Source organism: Mobula birostris, unplaced genomic scaffold (genome assembly GCF_030028105.1).
Source record: "Mobula birostris isolate sMobBir1 unplaced genomic scaffold, sMobBir1.hap1 scaffold_798, whole genome shotgun sequence".
NCBI lineage: Eukaryota > Metazoa > Chordata > Chondrichthyes > Myliobatiformes > Myliobatidae > Mobula > Mobula birostris.
In genome coordinates, this window is record NW_027278515.1 from 37,674 (window position 1) to 51,843 (window position 14,170).

At 45.8% G+C, this 14,170-nt stretch overlaps 1 protein-coding gene across 1 annotated transcript in view; it reads left to right on the forward strand.

Moving 5' to 3' along the window:
- Positions 1–14,170, forward strand: part of erich3 (glutamate-rich 3) — a gene marked incomplete at its 3' end in the record, with an annotated part of 64,677 nt that overhangs the window by 33,623 nt on the left and 16,884 nt on the right. The window contains exons 4-6 of the mRNA XM_072250916.1: positions 6,102–6,173; positions 9,739–9,867; positions 12,813–12,995. Of these exons, the coding sequence (XP_072107017.1) occupies positions 6,102–6,173; positions 9,739–9,867; positions 12,813–12,995 (384 nt within the window). The remainder of the gene's footprint in view (positions 1–6,101; positions 6,174–9,738; positions 9,868–12,812; positions 12,996–14,170) is intronic.

Genomic DNA, 14,170 nt, shown 5'->3' on the forward strand with positions numbered 1-14,170 from the left:
TCTGCTCACCTTTGCTTTCCCCCTCTGACTGTCACCCAATGATCTGCTTCCGACAGCCTAGGTGTGACTACCTCCCTGTAGCTCTCATCTATGACTGCCTCATTCTCCCTTATGAGTCGAAGGTCATCCAGCTGCTGCTCCAGATTCCTTACACAGTCTTCCAGATCGCCCAGCCGTATGCACTTCTGGCAGATGTGACTCTGCGGGAGAGGGGAGTTCCCCCAAGACTGCCACATCTCACATAGGTTACACCTGAACCCCAAAGGGGTCCAATATCCTTGCGGCAGATTTGCCAGAGTTGTTCGGGAGGTTTTAGACTAATTGAGCAGGGGGGTGGGAACCTGACTGCTGAAGATGAGGTAGTTGGTTTACAAACAGAGGCAATGTGTAGTGAGACTCCTAGCAAGGAGGGGCTAATGATAGGACAAAATTGCAGTCATAGTTGCAATGTAAAAGATGGACAAGATCATAAAGGGGGAATGCAGGACTGAAGGTGTTGTATGTGAATGTGCGCAGTATATGGAATAAGGTGGATGAACTTGTAGCACAGTTATAGATTGGCACTGTGTCAAAAGGACAGGCAGGTAGGCAGAGGAGGTGACATGGTTCTGTTGGAAAAAAATGAAATCAAGTCATGAGAAAGAGGTCACCACAAGACATAAGAGCAAAGTTAGACCATTCAGCCCATTGATCTACTCTGCCATTCCATCATGGTTGAACTCAGATTCCACTCAGCCCCATACATCTACCTTATCGCCATATCCTTTAATGCCCTGACCAATCAGGAAAAGATCAACTTCCGCTTTAAGTATTCCCATGGACTTGGCATCCACCACAGTGTGTGGCGGAGCACTCCACAGATTTACCACCATCTTGCTAAATAAATTCCTCCCGACCTCTGTTCTTAAAGGTCACCCCTCAGTTTTGAGGCTGTGTCCTCTAGTTCTGGATACCCCACCAGAGGAAACATCCTCTCCACATCCACCCTATCTAGGCCTTTCAATATTCAGTAGGTTTCTATGAGATGCCCATGCATTCTTCTAAATTCCAGTGAGTACAGGTCCAAAGCTGCCACGTGCTCCTCATATGTTAACCCCTTCGTTCCTGGAATCGTCTTCATAAACCTCTTCTGGACTCTCTCCAATGACAACACATCCTTTCTGAGATATGGGGCCCAAAGCTGTTGACAAAGCTCCAAGTGCAGCCTGACTAGTGTCTTATAAAGGCTCGGCATTGTTTCATTGCTTTTATATTCAATTCCCCTTGAAATAAATGCCAACATTGGATTTGCCTTCTTTACCGCAGACTGAACTTGTGAATGAACCTTCTGGGAGTCTGCATGAGACTCCTAAGTCCCTCTGCACCTCTGATGTTTGAACCCTCTCCCCATTTAGATAATAGGTCCGCCCTATTGTTCCTTTTACCAAAATGCATCATCATACATTTCCCAACACCGTATTCCATCTGCCAATTTTTTGCCCATTTTTTCAATATGTCTTAAGTTCTGCTGCAACGCATTGCTTCCTCAGTACTACCTACCCCGCCACCTACCTTCGTATCATCCACAAACTTTACCACAAAGCCATCAATTCCATTATCTAAGCCTGAAACGTCGACTGCACCTCTTCCTAGAGATGCTGCCTGGCCTGCTGCGTTCACCAGCAACTTTTATGTGTGTTGCTTGAATTTCCAGCATCTGCAGAATTCCTGTTAATTCCATTATCTAAGTCTTTGAGAAACAATGTGAAAGGTGGTGGTCTAAATACTGACCCCTGAGGAACACTACTAGCCACTGCCAGCCAACCAGAAAAGGTCCCTTTTATTCCCACTCACTGCCTCCTGCCTGTCAGCCATTCCTCTGTCCATGTCAGTATCTTTCCTGTAACGCCATAGGATTTTATCTTGTTAAGCAGTTTCATGTGTGGCACCTTATCAAATGCCTTCTGAAAATCCAAGTAAATGACATCCACTGCCTCTCCTTTGTCCACCCTGCTTGTTGCTTCCTCAAAGAACTCCCAACAGATTTGTCAGGCAAAATTTTTCTTTACAGAAACCATACTGACTTTGACTATTTTATCATTAATCTTCAAGTACCCTGAAAGCTCATCCTTAATAATAGACTCCAACACTTCTTTTTGCCTTTCTCCGTTCCTAAAGAGTGGAGTGACATTTGCAACCTTCCAGTCGTCTGGGACCATACCAGAATAAAGTGATTCTTGAAAGATCATGACCAATACATCTGTTATCTCTTCAACAACCTTTCTCAGGGCTCTGAGACTCTGGGAGTTGGAAGGTTTTGAATCATTGTGGGTAGAGCTAAGGAACTGCAGGGGTAAAAAGAGTAAAAACTGAAGGGGGTTACATACAGGCCCCTAAACAGTAGTAAGGATTTTGTCTACAAATTACAATGGGAGATTGAAAATGATTGCCAAAAGGACAATGTTACAATAGTCTTGAAGGATTTCAATGTGCAGGTGGATTAAGAAAAATAAAGTTGGTGCTGGATCCCAAGAGAGAGATTTTCCAGAATGCCCACGAGATGGGTTTTTAGATCAGCTCGTGGTTAAACCCACAAGGACACCAGCTGTTTTAGATTGAGTGTTGTGCAATGCACTTGAATTGATTAGCGAGCTTAAGGTAAAGGAACCCTGAGGGAAAGAGTGATCATAATATGATAGAATTCACCCTGAAATTTGAGAAGGAGAAGCTAAAGTCAGATAATTCAGTATTATAGTGGAGTACAGGGAATTCCAGAGGCAAGAGAGAGGAGTTGGCCAACATTGATTGGAAAAGAAAACTGGCAGGGATGACAGTACAGCAGCAACGGCTGAAATTTCTGGAAGCGAGTCAGAAGGCACAGGATGTATACATCCTAAAAGAAGTGTTCTAAGGACAAGTGACACAACTGTTGCCAACAAAAGAATTCAAAGCCAACATAAAACCCAAAGAGAGGGCATATAATGGAGCAAAAATGAGTGGGAAGTTAAAGGATTGAGAAACTTTTAAAAACCAACAGAAGGCAACTAATAAAAGTCATTAAGAAGGGAAAAAAATAGAACACAAAAATAAGCTAGCCTGCAATATTCAAGAGTTTCTTCGGATACCTGAAGTGTAAAAGAGGTAAGAGTGGATATCGGACTGCTGGGAAACGATGCTGTAGAGGTAGTAACGAGGGACAAATAAATGGCAGATGAACTGAACAGGCATTTTACATCAATCTTCACTGTAGAAGACACTTGCAGTATGGTGGGAGTTCTGGAGTGTCAGGGGTCCATTGAAGTTACCATTATTAGGGAAAAGATTTTTGGGGAAACTGAAAAGTCCTGAAGGTAGATAAGTCACCTGGACCAGAGTATGTACACCCCAGAGTTCTGAAAGAGGTGGCTGAAGAGATCGTGGAGGTATTGGAAATGATCTTTCAAGAATCACTAAATACTGGAATGGTTCCGGAAGACTGGAAAATTGCAAATGTCACTCCACTCTTCAAGAAGGGTGAGAGACAGAAGAAAGGAAATTATAGGCCAGTTGGTCTGACCTTCATGGTTGGGAAGATGTTGGAACCGATCATTAGGGATGTGGTTTCAGGGAGCTTGCAGGCACATAATAAAATAAACCCTAGTCGGCATGCTTTCTTCAAGAGAAAATCTTGCCTGACAAATCTTTTGGAAATCTTTGAAGAAATAACTTGCAGGATAGACAAAAGAGAATTGGTTGATGTAGTGTACTTGGATTTTCAGAAGGCTATTGACAAGGTGCCACATGTGAGGCTGCTTAACAAGTTAAGAACCCATGGCATTATGGGAAAGATTCTATTATGGATAAAGCATATTATCTATATACACATCATACCACCCTGTCAACTTGTGATGCCCCTTTGAAGGATCTATGGACATGAACTCCAAGATGTCTGTTCCTCCACACTGCCAAGAATCCCCTGCCTTTAACCCTGAATTCAACCTTCAAAATTCAAACTTTCAAAGTTGACCATTTCACACTTTTCCTGCTTGAACTCCATTTGCCACTCCTTAGTCCAGCTCTGCATCCTGTCAATGCCCCATTGTAATGTATGATAACCTTCTGCACTATCCATAACTCACCCAAGCTCCATGTCATCTCACTTCCACTCCGACCTGTGTCTCTGGCTTCTTGCATTGTTCCAACGGTCTAATACCAGCTCATCCCATTGTGAGAGGCATTACAGCTCTTGGCACACAACTTTAAATAAATTTATTTCAGGTGATAAGTCTTATCAATATAATCCCACAAAAGCACCATGTCCCTGCAGTGCACACTCCCTCTGCCATTCCTACTGACTGACGTCAGGAGAATGGGAGACCCCACTGAGGGAGGTTCACACTGTAGGGAGGGGCGGAACTGAGGGAGCTTTGCTCTGTGGGAGAGGCGGTACTCCTGTGTGCGTACAGATTGGCTGTTTTGGTTCGTGGTCTGGAGCAGTGTGAGCCTCTGGTTGTCAGTGAACTACTGCTAACGTTTAAAGCAGAGGTTGATGGGTTAGTCAGCACATCAAAGGTTATGGGGAGAATGGGGCCGAGAGGAGTATTAAATCGGCCATGGTGGAATGGCGGAGCAGACTTGATGAGATGAATGGCCTAATTCTGCTGCTATGTCATCTGATGTGAGGCAAGAAGAGCCTGTGACATACTTTGTGTGGTAACCCCCTCCATGTTTACTTCTTGTATCGTAAATACACTGTATGCCCAATCTCAATCTTCTGCAATGTATTTTATTGTTTGTTAATTTATTTGCAGTAATATTACTTTATCAATTTCAAAATTGAAAATAAATTTATTATCAAAGTACAACTGTCACCATGTCCAGTCCGGAGATTCATTGTCTTGTGGGCATTCACAATAGATACAAAGAAACACAATAGAATCAATGAAAGAGCGCACAACAGGATGGATAAACAGCCCCTGTGCAAAAGGCAAAGTGTGCAAATTCAAAAATAATAATAATTAAACATAAATATTGAGAACTTGAGATGAAGAGTCATTGAAAGTGAGTCCATAGCTTATGATAACAGTTCAGCATGTGTTGTATGTGAGTTATATCGTGTGACTGTGTTGTGCACCTTGGCCCCAGGGGAACGTTGTTTCATTTGGGGGTGTACTGTACATGTGTATGGTTGTGTGAGTTATATGTACTGTGGGCACTTCGGTCCAGAGGAATGCTGTTTCGTTGGGGGTACACTGTACATGTATATGGTTGTGTGTGAGTTATATGTACTGTGGGCACCAAACTCTGGAGGAACATTGTTTTGTTTGGGGGTACACGGTTCATGTGTACGGTTGTGTGAGTTATATGTACTGTGTTGTGCACCTTGGTCTGGAGGAACGTTGTTTCGTTGGGGGTACACTGTTCATGTGTACGGTTGTGTGAGTTATATGTACTGTGTTGTGCACCTTGGTCTGGAGGAACGTTGTTTCGTTGGGGGTGGACTGTTCATGTGTACGGTTGTGTGAGTTATATGTGCTGTGTTGTGCACCTTGGTCTGGAGGAACGTTGTTTCGTTGGGGGTACACTGTTCATGTGTACGGTTGTGTGAGTTATATGTACTGTGTTGTGCACCTTGGTCTGGAGGAACGTTGTTTTGTTTGGGGGTGTACTGTTCATGTGTACGGTTGTGTGAGTTATATGTACTGTGTTGTGCACCTTGGTCTGGAGGAACGTTGTTTCGTTGGGGGTGTACTGTTCATGTGTACGGTTGTGTGAGTTATATATACTGTGTTGTGCACCTTGGTCTGGAGGAACGTTGTTTCGTTGGGGGTGTACTGTTCATGTGTACGGTTGTGTGAGTTATATGTACTGTGTTGTGCACCTTGGTCTGGAGGAACGTTGTTTCGTTGGGGGTGTACTGTTCATGTGTACGGTTGTGTGAGTTATATGTACTGTGTTGTGCACCTTGGTCTGGAGGAACGTTGTTTCGTTGGGGGTGTACTGTTCATGTGTACGGTTGTGTGAGTTATATGTACTGTGTTGTGCACCTTGGTCTGGAGGAACGTTGTTTCGTTGGGGGTGGACTGTTCATGTGTACGGTTGAATTACAATAAGCTGAACTTGAACTTGTTTTCCTCCACCAGCGTTTGCATCAGCAGGAGATCCAGAGGAAGTTGGAAGATTTGTCTCGTAGAGACCGCATCCAGCGCATCAAGGTTGTGTTTATGCCGCTGCTCTGTGCGTTGGTTTGTGTGGTTATGTTTACCGGGGTTGAAGGAGGTCGGAACTCAGCATTACCAAATCCCCACAGTTTCACTGACTGTATGCTGTGGTGTTTGCCCATGGTAGCACCGCACGCAGCAGGTAGTGGGAACCATCTCACAGAACATAGAGCAGGTCCTTCAGGGCAATGACTGTGCTGAGCAAAACGAAATCCCAGCTGTCCATATACCGAGAGCAGCATGCACAAAGTGCTGGAGGAACTTAGCAGGACAGGCAGCATCTATGGATGGGAATAAGCAGTCGACGTTCTGGGCCGAGACCCTTCATCAGGACTGGAAAGGAAAGGGGAAGATGCCCCTTTAAAATGGTGGGGTGAGGGCATGGTCTATCTGCTTCCTCTTCCTGCACGTCACTGTGTCTGCCTAACAGTCTTTTAAACACCTCGATTGCATGTGTCACCACCTCTTGCAGCACATTCCACACTCCTACCACTGTCAGTCTGTCCAATACATCTCCTGTAAACTGGTCCCCTTCACCTTAAATCCATGCCCTCTACTACTCGGCTTTTCCAGACACACCAGATTTTCTCACATGAAGAACGTGGGTGAACCAGAGACAATTTTACAACTACCCTGTTGTTTACTGAGACTGGCCCTGCTCTCTTCTCACTGCTGTCCTCAGGAAGGAGGTACAGGAGCTTTAGGACTCTCACCACCATGTTCAGGAACAGTTATTACCCTTCAGGCTCTTCAACGAGAGGGGATAACTTCACTCAACTTCACTCATCCCAATACTGAACTATTCCCACAACCTACAGGCTCACTTTCCAAGTCTCTACAACTTATGATCTCAGTATTAATTTTTTTAAATTAATTGTTTTTTTGTATTTGTGAGGTTTGTATTTTGCACAAGCTTGCTAGTCTTCATGTGTAGTTTATTGATTCTTATGTTTCTTTGTATCTACTGTAAATGCTGCAGAAAATGAATCTCAGGATATGGTTGGGCCTTACAAACCTGATTGAACTTTTTTCAGGATGTGACTAAACATATTGATGAAGGAAGAGCAGTAGATGTAGTGTATATGGATTTCAGCAAGGCATTTGACAAGGTACCCTATGCAAGGCTTATTGAGAAAGTAAGGAGGCATGGGATCCAAGGGGACAATGCTTTGTGGATCCAGAATTGGCTTGCCCACAGAAGGCAAAGAGTGGTTGTAGATGGATCATATTCTGCATGGAGGTCAGTGACCAGCGGTGTGCCTCAGGGATCTGTTCTGGGACCCCTACTCTTCATGATTTTTATAAATGACCTGGATGAGGAAGTGGGTGGATGGGTTAGTAAATTTGCTGATAACACAAAGGTTGGGGGTGTTATGGATAGTGTGGAGGGCTGTCAGAGGTTACAGTGGGACATTAATAGGATGCAAAACTGGGCTGAGAAGTGGCAGATTGAGTTCAACCCAGATAAGTGTGAGATAGTTCATTTCGGTAGGTCAAATATGATGGCAGAATACAGTATTAATGGTAAGGCTCTTGGCAGTGTAGAGGATCAGAGGGATCTTTGGGTTTGAGTCCATAGCTGCTCTGCAGGTTGACTCTATGGTTAAGAAGGCATACGGTGCATTGGCCTTCATCAATCGTGGGATTGAATTTAGGAGCTGAGAGGTAATGTTGCAGCTATATAGGATCTTGGTCAGACCCCACTTGGAGTACTGTGCTCAATTCTGGTCACCTCACTACAGGAAGGATGTGGAAACCATAGAAAGGGTGCAGAGGAGATTTACAAGGCTGTTGCCTGGATTGGGGAGCTTGCCTTATGAGAACAGGTTGAGTGACCTTGGCCTTTTTTCCTTGTAGCGACAGAGAATGAGAGGTGACCTGATAGAGGTGTACAAGATAATGAGAGGCATTGATCATGTAGATAGTCAGAGGCTTTTCCCCAGGGCTGAAATGGTTAGCACAAGAGGACACAGGTTTTAAGGTGCTGGGGAGTAGGTACAGAGGAGATGTCAGGGGTAAGTTTTTTACACAGAGAGTAGTGAGTGTGTTGAATGGGCTACTGGCACAGCACTTGTATCTTAAAGAACCCTCTCAGCCCATCGAGGCTGCAGCAGTGCCCACTGCTCTCTCCTCACAGCCCTGCACACATTCCCCTTTCTCCAGTTCCCTCTGAACAATCCTTCTCCCACTGACACAGGAGATTCTACAGATGCTGACGGAACAACAGGTCAGGCAGTTGGGCAGCCACTGCCCTCTCAGGCAACAGGCTCTGGATGAATTTGTTGCTGCAACACTCTCCTCCTTGTCTCTGTAGCCCTTCTGCCCATCCCCTTAACTCCTAACCTCCAGTTTCTGTGAATACTATCTTTGTTTACATTAAGACTTTTTGGTCTGGTGAACATCGAACACAGAACATTACAGCACAGTTCAGTTCCTTCAGCCATGATATTGTGCTTATCTTTTAAATACCTAGGCCAAGATCAATCTAACCTTTCCTTCCCACGTAGCTTTCTATTTATTTTTCTATCACCCATGTGCCTATCTCAGAGTTTATTTAATTCCCCTTTGCCACTACCCTGGTAGTGCGTTCCACACACTCACTAGTCTCTGTAAAAATCCTTCTTCTGATATTGCCCCTATACCTTCCTCCAGTCACCATAAACTTATGCCCTCTTGTATTAGCACTTTCTGCTCTGGAAAAATGTCTCTGCTGACCACTCGATCTCTGCTTCTTGTACACTTTTATCCAGCCACCTCTCACCCGCCTTTGCTCCAGAGAGAAAATCCCTAGCTCACTCAACCTATCCTCATAAGACATACTCTCCAATCCAGGAAGCATCCTGGTAAATCTCTTCTGCACCCTCTCTAAAGCTTCCACATCCTTCCTCTAATGAACAGAGTGATTTTTGAGCCACCTTATCCCATTAAGCCCGTTTGTTTCATTAATCCTCTTTCAAGGCAGTCCTTTGACATTCTTTTCCAGCTTGTTTCTGTCACACCAGAGTCTGTGCTGGAGTTGGAGGCAGAGGGTTTGAACTAACTTCATCTCAGCTTGAAACAAAGTTTCAAGGACAACATCTCATGTTCTTGATATTGCTTATTTATTTATTATTATTTTCCTTTCTTCTTTCTGTATTTGCACAGTTGGCTGCATTTGCATGTTGGATATTTGTCTGACTTGTATGCTGTTTTCCATTGATCTGTTGCATTTCTTTGTGTTTTTACTGTGAATGCCCACAAGACATTGAATCTCAGGGTGGTATGTGCTGACATATTTGTACTTTGGTAGTAAATTTACTTTGAACTTTGGAGTTAGAATTCAGCCAACATTCCTCTGCTGTGAGCCCTTTAAATGTAACTGTGTTCCCTGTAACTGTATTCACCTGACCAGTTATACCTCGCCCTCTGTCCATTCCTGAGTTCCTTTCCTCACTCTCTCCACCACCCCGTCCACTACTCAACCTTTGCCCTGTTTCTCAGTCGACTGTCGGGTTGGTGTGAAGGCCAGGTGGGGTGTTTCTTCTGTCCTGGTTGTTAATACGTCTCATTGTTGCTGCAGGTTGACCGCACGAGGAGACCTGACGAAGACCTCATTCCACTCCTATTGCCCCGACCGCCCGCTGCTTCTCGGAACTGCCAAAGGAGCCTGTCAGGCCCAAACATGATGCAGCCCAGCCCCTCCATGTCCGTACGTAGACTCGTGGAAGGGCGTCAGCAGGGGGGTGGGGATGATCGCCGTGCATCAAGTGAGACAGCAACTGAGATAAGACATAGGAACAAAATTAGGGGGCAGCACATTGAGCCTGCTCTGCCATTGCGTCTTGACTGATTTATTATTCCTCTCAACCCCATCCTCCTGCCTTCTGTCCGTAATCAAGAACCTATCAACATCTGCTTTAAACATACCCAATGACTTGGCCTCCACAGCTGTCTGTGGCAATGAATCCCACAGGTTCACCACCCTCTGACGGAAGAAATTCCTCCTCATCTCTGTTCTAAATAGATGTCCCTTATTTCTGAGGCTGTGCCCTCTGGTTCTAGACTCCCTCACTACAGGAAACATCCTCTCCATGTCCACTCTATCTTGGCCTTCCAGTATTCGATTGGTTTCAATGAGATTTCCCCCCATTCTGCTGAACTCCAGCAAGTACAGGCCCAGGGCCATCAAACTCTCCTGATAAGTTCATCATTCATTCGTGGCCAATCATGACCATGATTTCTTGGAAAATTTTTCTACAGAAGTGGTTTGCCATTGCCTTTTTCTGGGCAGTGTCTTTAAAAGACGGGTGGCCCCAGCTGTTATCAGTGCTCTTCAGAGACTGTCTGCCTGGCGTCAGTGGTCACGTAACCAGGACGTGATACGTACAAGCTGGTCAGACAACCATCCACCACCGGCTCCCATGGCTTCACCTGACCCTGACTGGGGGGCTGAGCAGGTGCTACACCTTGCCCAGGTATGACCTGCAGGCTGGCGGAGGCAAGGAGAACCTTACACCTCCTTCAGTGGAGACATACCTCCGCCCTGTCACCCAAATGTTAACCCTTTCATTCCCAAATCATTCTCATGAACCTCCTCTGGACCCACTTCAATGCCAGCACATCTTTTAGATGGGGCCCAAAATGCTCACAATGCTCCAAATGTGGTCTGACCAATGCCTTAGCATTACTTCCTTGCTTTTATGTTCTGGTCCTCTCGAAATGGCACAGGGACAAGTACTTTGGCTCTCCAAGTCTGTGCTGATCAGGAAGCCAGCATAATTTGCCTGGACGTGATCCTTATTCCTGTTCATGAATCCCACTATCATTCTGCTCCCACCACCACTCCTGGGTGTCCCTTCCACACACCTACTGCTCCGGGTGTCACTGACAGTGTTATCTGGCCGTCTTGATGGTGTTGCTCGCTGAATTCCAGGTAAAGTCACTGACGTGTTTGGGAGCTTCACAGATAGCACCAGGAAATCCAGACTCCTTTCAACATGATGAAAAGTTGTGATGGAAAAATACCTGCTCGATATTTCTCCAGATTCCTCAGTTTTTCAGATACTAAGGGTGATCTAAGCTGGCAATTTTACCCCGGAGGGGGTTTTGGAATCTGAATCTCACCACCTGTTGGGGTGGTGGAAGCAGAGGAGACCCCCACAACATTGTTGCAAGTAGCTGGACAGGCACTTGAATCATCGAAGTGGAGACTGTTCTGGGAAGTGGTCAGCACAGAAGTGATGGGCTGAAGGGCCTGTTCTAATGTGATAGTCTCTGTCAAGTGAGCAGGACTGAATAGGGACTCAAGGTTGTATCTTTGATCTGTTTAACTCTGGTGTCACTGTGGGGAGTCTGCCTTTCTCTTCACCCCACCCTTGCCAAAGCAGCTTCCAATCCTGAGGGGTGGGGTGCTGTCTGAGGGTGGCCAGCAGGGAGAGGGAGAGGCTGACTACGTCATGGGGTGGGCTTTCTGCCGAGTGACAGCAGATTACATTTCACCAACGGAAACTTGGCTCATGTTGCCGAAAGACAAGCCAGGCTTGGGGAAGTATTGAGTTTCAAGTCTGTAGATTGTGACAGGGATCAGATCAGTGACATATTACTGAGGACACTGCCCTTGTGTTCTGCACAGGGACAATGGACGACATCAGTCAGACCAAGTAGGTGGGAAAGGATCCTCACACAGTCCACTATGCAGGTCAATCTTGGCATCCTCACCTGAAACACAATCTATTACAGAGGCCAATCTCCTTCTCAGCACCTAAAACATAGTTTGCTATGCAAGACAATCTCCTCTCCCTAAACACACTCTGATACACAGGCCAATCTCCTCAGCTCCCTAAACATAGTCTGATACACAGGGCAATCTCCTTCCCAACTCCCTAAACACACTCTGATATACAGGACAATCTCATCCACAGCTCTGGAAGCAGTCTGATATGCAGGGCAATCTCCTTCCCAATTTTTCTAAATGTAGACTGATACACAGCTCCAGCTCCCTTTAAGTCTGATACACAGAATTGTTTTCTCCCTGCCACCACAACATGGGCTAGTGTACAGACACACTGACACATACACAATTTCCACCAGGCTCTGGTGTACAGCCGGCTTTCCCAACATCTGTCAAACACGATCAAGTGTGGGTTTCACACTGTCCCCTGACTCCCCTCTCCCATCCAAAGTGCAGGTTGAGGTGTGAGCATGTCCACACCTCTCCCAATGCTCAGGCTCATACATACAGCAGCCTTTCCAGCCCTCCTGTAACCCAGGCGGAGGCTTGGACAGTCATTACAACCCCAGGTAGGTGGTCTGCGGTAACTGTGTCCCTGTTGGATATTGGAATGGACTTGAGGGCTGAACGTCCTCCTGGGGCTCCGGCTAATACTGAGGGATGTGTGGGTGGGAGTTGGGGAGGTGGTAGGGATACACAGGAGAGAGGGAGGAGCAGTGATTGGAGGGAGGTTGGTGCCATGCGGGGTCACACTCTTCAATCTCTGCCTCAGCAACACCCACAAAATGCTGGAGGAACTCAGTGTCTTTGGAGAAGAGTCGACAGTCCAGGTGAAGGGTCTCGGCCCAAAACGTTGCTTTGGATTTCCAGTATCTGCAGGCTCTCTCATGTTTGTCACTCTCTGCCTCTTCTGTTCCCCCCAGTCAACCTCCCCTCGTCCCAGCACTGCCCCTGGGAAGATGCAGCGTCCGGCGAGGCTCGTCCCCCTGCAGAGCAATGGAGTATCGCGCACAGCAGCAATCACTGCGCAGTGCTCGTCGCACACCAGACAGAGGGATACGCAGCCAGAACTGGTCAGGGACATCAACCTCAACTTCCTTCATGGGGTAATGCTTCTTTCATTAATTATTTACTGAAAAAATTGGATTTGAAAAATCAGTTGTCTGTGTACAGGAGGATGGAGGACGGCTCGTCTTTCTGTGTCAGGTCGAGGTTGACCCGTGACCTCATTTCACCAGCTCCAGACCTTTCCAAACGTGAAGTCTGTCAACCTCTAACATCAACATCCTGATTGTTGGGGAGAGCTCTGGGCCCTCAGAGCCTCTTGTACCCAAACATCTCGAGTTGCCTCCCTTTGAGTTAGGTGATCTACCTGAAGTGTGAGATGTTAATTAGATTAACTGGGCTAATTTCTGAGATCAGAAGGTTGTCCGATTGTTGTGAGGGTACTTGGGTTGTATCCATATTCTTTGGAGATCAGAAAAGAAAGGTGGCCTTACTGAAACTTCTGCAATCTCTTCCAGCATTTGCTCTGAACCCTGCCCCACAATTCTAGCACATCATGGTTGAAGTAATATTGAGCTCAGCCCCATTGTCCTCAATCATGCTCGTCTTTCCCTACCTCAAATATACAGTGGCATGCAAAAGTTTGGGCACCCCTGGTCAAAATTTCTGTTACTGTGAATAGCTAAGCGAGTAAAAGATGACCTGATTTCCAAAAGGCATAAAATTAAAGATGACACATTTCTTTAATATTTTAAGCAAGAAATCTTTTTTATTTCCATCTTTTACGGTTTCAAAATAACAAAAAAGGAGAAGGCCCGAAGCAAAAGTTTGGGCACCCTGCATGGTCAGTACTTAGTAACACCCCCTTTGGCAGGTATCACATCTTGTAAACGCTTCCTGTAGGCAGCTAAGAGTCTTTCGATTCTTGTATGGGGGATTTTTGCCCATTCTTCCTTGCAAAAGGCTTCTAGTTCTGTGAGATTCTTGGGCCGTCTTGCATGTACTGCTCTTTTGAGGTCTATCTACAGATTCTTGTTGATGTTTAGGTTGGAGGACAGTAAGGGCCATGGCAAAACCTTCAGCTTGCGCCTTGAGGTAGTCCATTATGGATTTTGAGGTGTGTTTAGGATCATTATCCTGTTGTAGAAGCCATCCTCTTTTCCTGTTGTAGAAGCCATCGTCGGCTTTTTTTTACAGACGGTGGGATGTTTGCTTCCAGAATTTGCTGGTATTTAATTGAATTCATTCTTCCCTCTACCAGTAATTGTTCCCCGTG